The sequence below is a fragment of the Populus alba genome, chromosome 3 (genome assembly GCF_005239225.2).
Source record: "Populus alba chromosome 3, ASM523922v2, whole genome shotgun sequence".
Classification (NCBI taxonomy): domain Eukaryota; kingdom Viridiplantae; phylum Streptophyta; class Magnoliopsida; order Malpighiales; family Salicaceae; genus Populus; species Populus alba.
The window spans coordinates 10,403,637-10,417,915 of record NC_133286.1 but is presented as its reverse complement, the minus strand read 5'-3'; the positions used below and the strand labels follow the sequence as shown (position 1 = coordinate 10,417,915).

At 34.8% G+C, this 14,279-nt stretch overlaps 2 protein-coding genes across 3 annotated transcripts; one reads left to right on the top strand and one right to left on the bottom strand.

Moving 5' to 3' along the window:
• The first annotated feature begins 3,196 nt into the window (after window positions 1-3,196).
• On the top strand, window positions 3,197-5,188 carry LOC118038025 (uncharacterized). The gene has a single exon (XM_035044275.2). The coding sequence runs from the start codon at window positions 3,197-3,199 to the stop codon at window positions 5,186-5,188; it is 1,992 nt and encodes a 663-aa protein (XP_034900166.2).
• A 951-nt stretch (window positions 5,189-6,139) lies between these two features.
• On the bottom strand, window positions 6,140-13,506 carry LOC118038026 (transcription initiation factor TFIID subunit 12b). Of its 2 annotated transcripts, none has more exons than XR_004685704.2 (9): window positions 12,757-13,505; window positions 11,668-11,880; window positions 10,430-11,020; window positions 10,233-10,307; window positions 8,691-8,769; window positions 7,880-7,944; window positions 7,443-7,478; window positions 7,101-7,349; window positions 6,140-6,617 (listed from the first exon to the last, which is right to left on the bottom strand). XR_004685704.2 is itself a non-coding variant. In XM_035044276.2 (9 exons), the coding sequence occupies exons 1-9, from the start codon at window positions 13,378-13,380 to the stop codon at window positions 6,939-6,941; spliced, it is 1,956 nt and encodes a 651-aa protein (XP_034900167.1). In that variant the 5' UTR covers window positions 13,381-13,506; the 3' UTR covers window positions 6,140-6,938. The 2 variants fall into 2 exon arrangements, 1 of the variants encoding a protein (XP_034900167.1); XM_035044276.2 differs by having other exon boundaries at window positions 6,140-7,052; window positions 7,191-7,349; window positions 12,757-13,506.
• Between the last annotated feature and the right edge of the window lie 773 nt (window positions 13,507-14,279).

Below are 14,279 nucleotides of genomic sequence, written 5' to 3'. Positions count from 1 at the left end.
AACAATTATGTAGATTTGGGGTTATCCCAATAGCTTCAGAAGATCAGTTTAAAAAACCATATGGAGTTTTGAACAAATATAACATGTTATTGAATATTTCATTTGTTATATTTTTTTTATGATTTTTGATTAATTATTAATTTGTTGTGGATTGTTGTTAAAGTACATCTTTAACCTTGTAAAAGAAAACAAAATAAGCTTTTTATTTAGGGTTATTTTTTTACTTTCAAACAATTTTTGACTTTTTTTTAATGAGAAAAGCTATTGGCATGTAGTCAACATGCGTTAGTAAGGGGGTGGCGTCATTCCACCTAATGACTAAAATTGGCTTTCCATTGTCTCTCGAGATACGTCACCATATCTTCTTCCATGTGGAATGACGCGTGGAAGCTTATGGTGATCGAATTGTCACTGATGGTTGTTTGATTTATTTTTCTTATTTTCTCTTTCCTGACAAGTAATGTATAACCTTGTTCTCTTTATTTTTTACTTTTCAATTTCAGATCTCATTGTTTTAATTTCTTATTTTGTTCTTTTTTTATTTATATAAGTTTCCTTTCTTTTTAATTTAGTCATTCAATAACAATTTGTCATATATATTTTTTAATATCAGTTCTCATTCTTTTAATTTCTTATTTCATTCTAATTCCTTTTATATAAGTTTTTTTTTTTAATTTAGTCCTTCAATTGCAGTTTTTTATATGTTTTGTTTATAATTTTGGTTCTCATTTCATTCAATCAAACTATTTGTTGGTTTTTTTTTCTAGTGTGACCGTCATTCTTTTGATTTGTTTTTCCTTTTATTAAATCTATTTTTTCAATCCAATTTAACCCTCCAATTGAAATTTATATCCCTCTAATTAATTTTTTTTTCACCCTTATTTTTTTAGATTTTTTTGTGTAATTGATTTTTTTTTCTTGATTTTATCTTTCAACATTTAATTTTTTGAGGATTCGGCTTCATACGATCCTATCCTACTGCATTATTTTTTTTTAATATTGGTTTTGTGATTATCTTCAAGTTTTTTTTTTTTGGTTTATCCTAGTTTTATGACATAGGTCACGAGTTTTGCATGTTCTTTTTTAATATGATTTTTTTTAGTTAATTTGTTTTTGTTTGATTTTTCAAGATATTATTCTAATTCATCTATAATTTATTTTTTAAAATAAAAAATATTTGTTTTTAGATAATATTACTGATGTGTTCGGCATTACATAATATTTTTTCTGGTGTGAGTTTATTTAGTAAATTTCATTTGTATTTATCTTTTAAGTAATGAGTTTTTTAGGTTGTTGATTTATCTTTTATTGATTAAATAAATAAGTTCAGTAAACACAATCGAGTGAATATCTTATCTTATGTGAATGAATATCTTAATCTGCATTTATTTTTCAATTTTTTTTTGTTTTTTTCTTGGTTATTGTTAATGATTTTTTTTATTTATATAAATGATTATCGATTTATTTAATTAGTACTTGCATGGGTTTTTTAATTTATATTTCAAATTTTTTTATATAAAAAAATATATTGAATAGCATGCACACTCAATTATTATTTTTTAATAATAATTCTTAATTTTATGTTATGCAAAAACACTTGTTATGTATAGATTATTTTTTTTGGTGGAATTTTGAGAATATAAATTGTTAGTGTTATTGAGCAAGTATAAAAATTATGGGCACTACAGCTTCTCACTACTTGTTTCTGTTTCTCACTCTTTTTGCTGCCTTGCAGAGTCCATTTCTAGCTGCATTATTTTATTATTCTTAAGCTGACACGTGTCTGTATACAGAGTCTCGTGTGGTTTCCTTGGGGAGGTACTCTCATGTTCACAGTTTATTTTTATGTTTTAAAAATATTAAAAAAAAAATTAAAATTTAAAATTTTTTCTTTAAATTAATATTTTTTTGATATTTATATAGCATTTTAATGCACTAATATTAAAATAGTTTTTTAAAATAAAAACATATTATTTCAATCATTTCTAAGTGAAAAAACACTTTGAAAAACAATCAAAACCATACTCCCAAACTCGGCCTTAAACTTTTTTCTTTGATGGTTTCCGTATAAGCAATTGAGATTTTTTGTAATATTAGATTAATTGATAATTGAGTTTCATAATTTTTTTATTTATTTTTTATGAAATTATCATGATTTTATAACCTGGATTACAGGTTAGGTTGATTAACTTAATTTTTATTATTTTATTTTTTTAGTTGATTTTTTTCTTCAATATTTGTTTTGGTTGTGTTCGATACGATTATCCTGTTCTTATTAGTCAGTTCACGAGTTTGGTTGATTAACTCAAGTGGTTTTTTGTATATTTATTAATTTTATCCTTCAATATTAGATTGATTGGGAATTGAGCTTTATAATTTATTAATTTTAATTTATTTTCTATCTGGTTATCTCAGTTTAATGATTTAGGTTTGATAGGTTAACCCAAGTGGGTTCGATTTATTTTTATAATTGAATTTTATTTTTTAATAGTAAATTAATTAAGAATTAGATTTAATAATAATAAAAAAAAAATTGCTTGAAACCGGATGGGAATGATATACTAGTACTGTCCTAATAAATCTAGCTTTATACTTTGCGTGCCGAAGCCTAGCTCAGTCAAAGGAGCTAGCTAGCATTTGGCTTTGGTATTTTGTACCTTTTGATACCTTACCAAAGCTCTTTTATAAATTATAAAATCAAATTAAACAATCACACACACACACACACGCATGAAATAACTACGTTCATACTTTGTGATGAATAATTGAATAAGAATCGCTTTCCTTGCACTTCAATTTCTTACACAGAATGCATGGTTTTCTGTCTTTTTAGTGAGCTCCATGCAGCGCGTGCTAATTAGCTTGTCTTTAGGTATATATGAAATCAATCTTCATCAATTCATCTGGCAGGGAGAAGAACAGATGCTGTGTTGAATGAGTGCTATCTAGTAAGTACTTCCACAGATCGATTTAATTGTTTCAAGGTGAGTAAAGTTTCATTCTGAATACAAGAGTACCCAACTGCATGTGTTTATATCACTGCGTAGCATAATAAATGATTTTAATTGTATATATATAAATGATGTGTCGTGATTATTATCTTAAGTTTTAGAAGCAATATTATAATTAATCATGAAACTGCATAATACAAATTTTCAGTTGCTGACCTGATTGTTTCACGTAGATGACTATAAAGATGGCACACTTTCCTGGACAGCTCAAGAAACTTTGGAGCAAATGGGAGATTGTAGGGATGGTTTTATTTAGTCTTTTTCTGCAAATCCTTCTCATCATGTTTGGTTCTCGGAGGAAGCGCATTACAAGAATCTGGATCAGAGTTCTTGTCTGGTCTTCTTACTTGCTGGCAGACATGGTAGCCGCTGTTGCTTTGGGTGTTCTTTCCAGGAGCCAGCTTGGAGAAATCGGTGACAATATTCAGTTTGCAAAAGAGAACAGTTCACTTCGTGCGTTTTGGGCACCTTTCCTTCTCGTGCACCTTGGTGGCCCAGACACAATCACAGCTTTCTCCATCGAAGACAATGACCTGTGGTTGAGGCATTTGCTTAACCTTCTAGTTCAAGGTTCTGTGGCTTTTTATGTTGTCTTAAAGTCTTGGGATCTCAGTGTCCTCTCATTTTTAACAACTTTTATGTTATTTGCCGGAATTGCCAAGTATGGGGAGAGGACTTGGGCGCTCAGATCTTCATGTACCGAGAACATCAGAAACTCTTTGCTCTCAACCCCGCCTCGCCTGCGATTAGATACAAAGAGTATAATGGTTGTTCCGCGAGGACACCATATTCCTGATCAGACCAACTATCTACATCAAGCTTATTATCTATCCAAGATGTCCTTATATCTCTTTGAAAATCTTATCCTCAGCCTTAGCGAACTGAAGGACAGCCACTCTATCATTTCTTGCCAATCATCAAAGGATGCTTTCAAGTTGGTAGACTTGGAGCTCGGATTCATCTTTGATAGACTTTATACCAAGGCTCCCGTAGTTTATTCCCGGAAAGGAGTTTTTCTTCGCTCCCTTACCTTCTCCTCCTCTTTCATTACACTAGTTTCCTTCTCATTCTTCGTTGGCAAGCATCGCTTCTCACCCATCAATGTTGTTACAACTTATCTGTTACTAGCTGGAGCTCTTGGTTTGGAGGTTTATGCAATGTTACAACTCGTTTTCTCTGATTGGACAATGATTTGGTTAACTAGGCTCACAAGCACACCAAGTAATCCCATTGGTAATGCCATTTACTCCCTTCGTGCATATTTCGCCAATGAAAAGAGGTGGTCAGGGTCCATGGCACAGTGCAACCTGATAAGTTCAAGCTTTGAAATAAAAACAATCAAGAGTTTGAGCAAGTTCATCGGAATCGATCGAGAAATATTGAAACACTTGCACGTAAGTTGGGAGCATATAAATGACAATTTGAAAGATCTGATCTTCGAAAATCTTCTTGAGAAGGGGAATGAGATTATAGAGCATCTCCAAGATAAGGAGAACCGACGTACTAGACTACTAGCTCAAAGGGGGGATGGTGTGCTTGAGAAGATGAAAAGGCTAGAAGAATTCCGCTGGTGCACACTGTCTGTGGAATTTAACCAAAGCCTCTTTATTTGGCACATTGCTACTGATCTTTGCTACTATGTTGATCAGCAGTTCCATTCGAAACAAAGGATGTCTAAATTTCTATCTGATTACATGTTCTATCTTCTGGTCGTGAAACCAAATATGCTTCCTAAGGGAATTAGTGATTCAGGGTCTAGATATCGAGATGCGAGTGACGAGGTGGAGAGATTTTTCCAAGCAAGAAAGAAAGAGCCATCAAATGGTACTGCAAGGGAAGCTCGCACCACATTGTTCCGAGCGAAGCAGGAGGAGTTGGAAGATGCCATAGCAATTCCTATTGATACGACGCCAACAATTCCTGGAGCATATGGAAGTAGCAAGTACCTGCTCGTCCATGGGTGTAAGCTAGCTCAACAATTGCAGAAGTTGGAAGCAGAGAAGTGGAAGGTGATAAGTGAGGTTTGGGTTGAAATGCTCACTTACGCTGCAGGTCATTGCGAATGGAGAGACCATGCCCAGCAACTTAAAAGTGGTGGAGAGCTACTCACTCATGTCCGACTTCTTATGGCACACCTAGGTTTAAGCCACCAATATCAGGAAATTCTTCTTAGTTGACTGCATTCGATAATTTTTCAACAAATTAGTCCAGTAATTAACAAGTTGAAATGTTGAGATGATTTCTTTTAAAAAGATTGGATGATCTTTTTCGAATTGTTTTTTATTCATTTGCAACCTGTGAAACATTCTGTATTATGTAATTTCAACTGCTAACTACGAACTATACAGTCAAGATTATGCATTTGTGTGCTGATTCTACCAGCAATGGGCTCCAGGTTCATTGGCACTCTTGCCAGGCAAAAGGAGAGAACTCTTGTTGGAGATTCCACCTTCCATATCGTATTTTCCTCTAACCAGCTGCTCTTCTTTTCCCTGTAATGAAACACATGCCATATGAATATGATAATTAGATTCAAGCAAATGTATCATGATTTTTCTTTTCTTCTAACCAAAATCAGCAGCATTAATTACAAGGAGAGATTACCATGAACATATAAATATATATATTCTCGATTCCACGTGCGGTATTGTGATGGAAAAATCGACTAGCTTTCTCTTTCAAAACTGAACCATTACAAGTTGCAGACATCCAATGAGTGATGATTAATGCTGTCAATATTAATGGAGTAAAAAAGAAATATAAATCGGCCCCTTCCAGCTGCTTCCAGTTTTGGGTTATTTCAGTTTACAAATTGATTATAAAGAAGAAACCGACCATCAGATATACTAAGAGAGAATGCCTGTGCTTGAAATTAGGGCTCACGGTATGAACAGAACTTTGCTTCCAAAAAAATGACGTGTCATTGCATTACATCTTTTACTTCAGAAAACGTTCAATTTTCTCCCAGGTGAAAAACAATAAGGCATTTAATCTACTTGGAGTCGGAACAGATCCACCTAACCCTATTTGCATGCGTGCAAACAAGATGCAATCTAGAGTAGTTTTCAGAGTCATCCACCAGCAAGCATTAATCTAATAATATGCTAAGATACGAGATCACCAAATCCTGAAAGTAAGAAAATGCTTTTCATAAGAAATATTTAGTCTCCTTTTACATGAAAGCAGGCAGAGGAACGAATATCACAAAAATCCTACACCGTCTCATTAGTGCCCCAACCCCTAGAGAAAAGAAAAGAAAAACCCAAAACCGTGAGACACACGTGGGGCCCAAAATCCAATGGTGTAGAATTTTTGGGAAATCCATTCTTGTACTTTGCTTTAATGTCAACTTACAGCATTGAATAAGCAAAATAAACACATGACAGGCAACTGGAACCTCCATTTGCACTCTTTAAGCCGCTAGATGAACTTGAACTAGGGCGAGCTATTCACCACCAAATCAAATGATCATACACAACAATGATAACTATAATAAATTAGATGGTCCGCTGATGCAATCTCCACGGCCATTTAGGGGATTACTCCATATAATTACAGATCTGCTGGACTCCAATCCAACTACAGCTTTGCTGCTACCAATCCAAACTGTGGAAGAAAGTGCTTAAAAGTTTTAGCAATGTAGGAACAGAGATACTAAAATGCTTGCAGTGATAGCAAATACCATTTAATCACCCTTAAACCATGAGAAGTTAGTACATATTGAATAAGTGCAGCAATAGTAATGCACCTTGCAATAAATGAAACTCATCTCTCTCTCATGCAAAATTCTATCAGTGAAAACATGCAGCTATTCTTACATGCAAATCCAACATGCTTTTAGGCATTGTACTAAATCAGAAAATCAAAAAAGGCAAATCCTTCCATGCATTAAATGATGAGTGATGAATTTATGCACTACTTTTCTTTCTAGACCCATGTTAGTTGCTTGTCATCAATGCAAAGAGACCAGGAACTACATTCTTGGCAAGCAGTTTTACCAGCATTGAAAGGACATGCAGAGCAATCTCTAATTTGTGCAGACTGTAAATTTCACACACACACAATTGAAAGATGAAATTAAATTCTCACCAGCAAAGTCTAGGCAGTTAAATCAAACTGCATTGAGTCCATATCAGAAACAAAAACCTAAATCAATTAAAACCGTGTAATCTGCTGCACCATTGGAGAACCAGTTGACTGTGAAACCAACTGCTCTGAACTTGGTGAAGGTCTTATCAGGTGATTAGTAACAGCTGGGTTGCCATGCCCTTGTCTTATCATCTCTTTAGGATTGACATTGTTTTCTTCAGACTGAGAAGACTCCATCAATGCACGAATCTGACTCAACATTACAAGTGAAAGAAAAAGCTTTAGAACCCCACAAGAGGGGGGGGGGTGTAAGAAAAAAACATATATGGAGAGTGTAGTTACCATATCAAGACGCTTCTTGTGGGGATCACTAGGCAACTGCATATTTTAAACCCAATGTCAACATGTATTTTGCATGAAATATTAATGAATTTTTGCAGTGGTTCAAGAATGACCAACATGATCACCTGTAGGCATGTGTGTGTGTGTGTAGGAAATGACATGACTGGTTACAGGATTATAATGGTTTATAATCAAATCAAATGATGTTCTAGAATAATAATTGATAAGCTTCATAATTTGCATGATAAAAAAAATATTATTATGATAATTTACCTTAAAAAATATCATAAGTTCATAAAAAGAACTGTAGATACAAAACTTTGGACTTCCATCAGATTCATCCAACGTACATTGTATTTCATCTTAATAAAGTTATTTGACATTGATAATGAGAAAGAAAAAAAATACTATAATTAACAGATATTCCAAATGCTTACAGGTTTACTTTGGTGCTTCCTCTCTTCCGATGAAAATCCAGGAATTGTCAAATGCCAGTTTTTCTCTGCACACAGTTTTCAAGTCTCAAACTCATAAAAAAACTCCTTATGCTTCACTTCAAAATAAGAAAGCAAAAGCAAATTTATCAATATCATTGTTAACTAACATGCAGTGCATGCTATTAATAGATCCATTTTTTTTTTTTTTTTTTTTTTGGGGTGGGGGGGGGGTGACTACTAGTTTTCAAATTCGAGTAATGTTGTTCAAACTTGGTTTGAGAAAATAAATAAATATTTCATCAATGGACTCATTACCCTTTATATATATGATCCATACAGGATACAATCCAAAATTAATCAGATTTTTTCACGACAAAGAATTTTGAAAAGACAGTTTTAACTATAACATTCTTGACAGAAACCTAAAGTTCAGCCAGCTGAACAAAAGCTATTCACTACACATCTAAGCAAAAATTATTCCTTTCTCTATTTTCATATTAACTAATCATGACATCACGGGTGTAGATAAGAAACCAAAAGAAAGTATTTATGATAACAATGAAGTCAAATGGATTACATGAAACCATTGTTAAGCCTTACAGCAACTGGAGTTCACTCATTGCTCACCATGCATGTTCCACAACCACTTGCGCAGCTCCTACTTTTTTTAATCAGATACTCTACCCTCATTCTCTTTCTAATCAATAAGAGCATTCTATAAAACCAAAGAATAAATCTGTGCACCACATATCAATGTTCCAATATATGACATAAAATTGCTGATGCAAATACTATATGTTGAAGCACAAACCTAAGTGCAGCAATATATCTTTGGACTCTAAAGTTGAAGATTTCCGATGCTTAGCCAAACTGCAAGCAAATGCGGTCACCTGCATTTTGATAGCAGAAATGAGTTTCTCTAACAAACATTTGAAAGTAAAGGATTTAATTCATCCTCCACGAATGTTATTGCATAATATTTGGTAGACAAGTTAAACAGTAATAACATGATCATGTATGCAATAACTACTCATAAAAATACCATGAATTATAGGCAAACATTTCTCAGGATAGAGCAGATCCAACCAAAAACCCCAAGCAATATTTAATTGCTTATCCTACATGATTTATAATTTATCCATGTTTATTTTTTTTTACCTGAATGAACCAGTTCTATCGCTAATCCATGAACAAAAGAAGACTTCTTCCACTAATTTAGGGAGTGTGTAGGACCATTAGAACCAAAAGGAGTAAAAACAATCCAGCATATTGCATTTCAGAAAACTACAAAGTAGGATTTGAGTAGTCTACATATTGAAATGAATGCATGTACCATTGACCACTGTTTTCACGCTTCGCCACAAAACCTGAGTAGTTGACCATATCAAAATTCATCCTAAATGAGTGGGCTATCCACAAGAACAGTTGAGCAATGCAATAAAGAAGGTTAAACAGCACAAGAATTACTACAGAAGTTTTTCATGCAAGAAAATTAAGGAAATTGCTCATACATTAATGAAGGTTCTCATAGAAGGTGATACTTGATGACATCAAGAACAAGCTTTTATGTTTGATACTGCTATTCAAACTATCAAGTTTTACATCAAATAAAGCTTCTTAAGGGGCCTTTGAAACACTAGGAGAAGGTTTCTTCTCTGATCATATATTCTCTCACTAAGGTTAATTTGGAGATAATATACCCTTTTGCTTTTTTGTAATAAGTAGCTCCTCTCAACTTTTAACATCCAACCTCTTTGTTGCAAGGCATAAAATTTTACCATTGCACCAGTCAATGGCCCTTAATATCTAACTATAAGTAAATTCTTTGAAAATTCCTTGTTAATTGGGATGAAGTTAAGGAAAAGAAAACCAAAAGGAAAGGTCTTCTGAAACCTAAAATGGTTAAACTTCAACAGTCTATAACAGTAATATATTTCTAAGTAAATCTACAACCAAGAAATATTTCTATAAAGCAAGATTCAGTGATTTACAACAATTAAAAATCAGGCAAAATATCTGGAGGAAAACTTCCTGTTTTTCACTCACATTGTGCTCTGATTCCCACTTGCATTGAAGCCTTAATGAACAGTAAAAACCCCACACGCAATCATCAACTCATCAGTAATATTCATATAAATGTAGAGTAAAAATATTGTGAAGTGTCTAAACTTAAAATCTAAATGCAGTAAAACTTTGAAAAAATAGCACAGAAAACTACGCATACATGCCATGTCATGTGTGTGTGTGTGTGAGAGAGAGAGAGAGAGACTAAATCTTTATATCTGAAGGAATTCACATACAGCCACACACACACACACATGGAGAAAAAGTTGTGAATGTTAGCAAGCCTCACTGAATCAATAAAGTCATCGGCAATTTCCAGAAAAAGTTCTTCAACTTCAGGATCTAGCTTTCCACGTGAATCCACCTGAGTACCCGAAAGATGAAAAACATGGCACATTTATCATGAAGAATTGGAAGACAAGAAAAAACATGGCATAAAGCTAACAGAATAGGAATAGAGAAGAGAAAGTGAAATGCTGAAAAGACCTGTGAAACCAAGTCCTGTATCTTTCTCTTCCCGAGAAGTTGATTAGTTGCTTCTGTTCCTTGGCTTGAACTCCCCCCTGGTGTAGTTGTTCCAGATGCTGTTGCATCTGGCTGTGATCCTGTCAAACTAAGAGTTTTCTGGCCTGGGGGTCCTGGCATCCTTGGAGATTGTTGTTGATGTTGCTGCTGCTGATGCAAAGACACTTGTTGCAACTGTTGCTGTGATTGTTGTTGTTGCTGTTGCTGTTGCTGCAGTAGTTGCTGTTGCTGTTGCTGTAGTAGTTGCTGTTGCTGCTGCTGCTGCTGTAGTTGTTGGTGTCCGATTTGGGGCTGCTGCTGTACCAGCTGGGATAACTGTTGTGAGTTCAGTGCCATTGAATTCTGGTGCAGTTGACCAGATGAAGCCAATTGCTGCTGCAAGAGAGCCTGTGAGTGCCTCTGTTGAAGACGGAGTGAAGATGAGGCGGGACCAGACATAGTTGGCATTTGCTTCAACCACTGTTGCTGCGACAGAGAGCTCTGCATCATAGTTGGCTGTGCATTCTGATGGTTCATATATGCCAGTGATGGTGTTCTTTGTAGGCTTTGAACCTACAGTTTCAGAGAGATGATCGTGCACACAAATCAAAAGTAAAGCACATGATTGCAAAAGTTACACGTTACAACAGCAAAACTAAACGGAGAATGATCAGTAAACATTTTTCTGTTCTTACAGAAGGAAGGATCAAATACTCGATCATAGAAAAGAGGATTACTTGATTCTTGGAAAGCCCAATGTCTAAAGTGAGTAGTAATATGCTGTTGTATTCACTCGGTGCTTTAATGAAAGAAAAAACAATCAACCAATTCATCAAAAGAAGCACATGTATATCCCATACAACATGTAAGTGCAAGAACCAAACAACATGAGAATACACATTACTTCTCACATTCAAATCCATTTATGCTTATTAAGTATAATTAAAGAACCACGCATCATGAAAAACACTAAAACAAATTGCAGAAGCATAAGAGAGACAAGGTTGAAAAACCACCCTTTACAAGAAAACAACTGCCTTATACAGTATGACTCTTCAGAGAAATAGGACTTGCTAGCAAAAATTATACAAGTAAAAAATGATTAAGAACATCATTTTGAAATTAAAAAAATTTGAACCGAGCTTTACAGAAACTGGAGTCGTCATCAAATCCAGTTACTGGAAAGAGAAGAAGGTGATGTGATCAGAGAAAACTCAAACCTGAGAGGTGAGCGAATTTTGTTGCACCAGTTGCTGCCTCATTGACCCTGCACCCATTCGCTGTTGAGCATATGCAAGTGCCCCATTAGGTCTTAGTTGTGACAAATTTAGCGATCCCATCACTCCCATTGCTTGTATCCCTTGCAAGGACTGCCCCGGAGAATCACCAGAATGGAATTGGGACCCTTGGGCTAACCCAGCTTTCTGCCTCGGCTACATCCAAAAGTGCAATTGTTTTAGAAAAAATCGTTATTCTGATCATTTATATCATTTTGCTGGCTCAATCACAAATGTATTAAATAATCAGCTTGAGACGGAAGCAACAGATTCTATTGATGCAATCAACTACTCAATCATACAATGATTAAAAAGAAGCACACTGTTTTCAAAGCTTATCATCTGCTGAATTCAATTGGTTGAGCTCAGAAATATTATGTAATTGGATATCCTTCTAAAATTTAAGTATTTAAACAGTAATATACTATCAATTGATCATCACGTAGAAATGATTTTCTTATAACACTGATATCCAGCAAAAATTTTCAAGTAATTTGTCACCTGTAAGTACCAAGCACTAAAATAAGTAGATTTCATATCCCAAATAGCAATAAACAAAAATTTGATCGATACTACTATAATTTTTCAACTTGAAAAAAAAAAAAAACCTAGCCTTTACCTAGCCAAACAACTGCGCCACAAATTCAATGAATAGATCACTGTCGTTACTGCATATTGTTGAGTACCCTATAATTAGTAACTCTGAAACACCCTCATCAAAACTAATTTGACTCATGAACTGCCTAAAAAAAAAACTCCTAAAACAAAACAATCTCAATTGCTGCCTTTGAAAACCAAAGCAGATCACTAACATAATCCATTGAAATTTTCTGACAAACTCACACCAATACATAAAACATCATCATCATCAAAAACAACAACAAACATCCAGAATTCTTACCAACGCTAACAACTGTATCGAGAGCACAAATTACACTAACAACTATGTTCAACAAACGCATTAACCAAAAACAGCGACTTTGTAAGCAAAACACTATAAAAGTGGTAACTTTAAACCAATCAAACACATACTGAAGCCAACAATTGTGAGGGCAAGTTCAACTGAGCGGCGGCGGCAGCAGCAGCTGCGCCGGTGAACATAGGAAGGTGGCCAGTCTGGCCGAGAAGTGCTGAGCGAGACAAATTGGCACCACCCAATTGTTGATTCTGCTGCGAATTCTGTTGAATTGAAGCAGACCCACCAAAATTCATTTGCCCGTATAATCCCTGTTGCTGCTGCCTCAAAACGCCACCGTATTGGTTCTGCTGTTGTTGGTTAATTTGGCTCAAGCGTGACATGGAAGGAGATCTTTGAAGAGTTTGTTGGATTTGATAGCCCGACATTGCGGTGACATTCTGCTGCTGCGGTTGTTGCTGCAAAACCGGTTGCTGTTGCTGTTGCTGAGGTTGGAGAGAAGGCGAAGAGGAGATTTGGGAGTGGTCCAGTGAAGGAGAGGAAGAGATATGTGTGTTTTGAGGTAAATTGGATAGGTTTTGTGTCTGTGTCTGTGTTAAGTTTGTCGTGTTAGTGTTCGTCAAGGTCGCTGCTTGTTGTGGCTGTGGTTGTGGTTGTGACGATGGGTCTATAATTGTATTCGCAGAAGGGAGAGGTTTAGGAGAAGAGGCTGCAGCAGCAGCAGCTGCATTTTCTGCCATGGATTGGATTGGGTTGGAACCGAAGATTTATGGGTTTTCTTAATTTTACTTAAAAATTCATTCTTTCGATGAATTGAGTGACTGTAGCCTGGGTTCTTGCAGAGTTAAAGAGGCAGAGGGGAAGACAAGAGGAGGATGACTCAGTGTAGCCTGATAAGCAGAGGGAATGATGCATGTGGGTGATCTTGGCCATACACGTAGCTGTCGAATTTGAGGCTGGAGGAATATGGACTGTAGGCCGTACACGTGTGGAGATGGGTCAATAGACTTTGGTGGTCAAAGCATGTGGCTTGATTAGATTGAAGAGTGACTTTAACTATTGAAAAGTCAATCATAAAATAAGAAGCCAATAATCAAAGGGCGTACTCTAGTAGTTAGTGCTAATCTAATTTCTCTTTTCTCTCCTTTTCTTTTTTGAACCAAAAACAATTAAAAAATAAAGAAAAAGCGAGCGACTCACTTTTAAGTTCTCCCTCTAATGTACTTCAACAAAAATTAAATAAATAAAGTATTTAAAAAAATTAAAATAGTATTTTTATTTTATTTTTAATAAAAAAAACTCTGGTTGAGCCGTGCCACACCCCCCAAAAAAAAAAAAAAAGTCTTCTCCCATAAATGCAAAGCTTTTGTACGTATCTTTCAGCTCTTAAAACAGTTTCACTTCCAATTATTAATAGGACTTTTAATTACACTATGCATGGCCTTGACCTTGAGAATCATTAGCCATGCAACTGTTCCTCGTTGCATTATAATTACAATTATGAAATATACTAAAATAATTTTTATAGTAATTTATAGTATTATAGTTTTTTTATAAATTTTATCCTCAAACATTTTTTTTTAATTGCAGCCATCTATGAATAAATTAATAATTAAATTTTCAAAATGTTTAAAGAAAG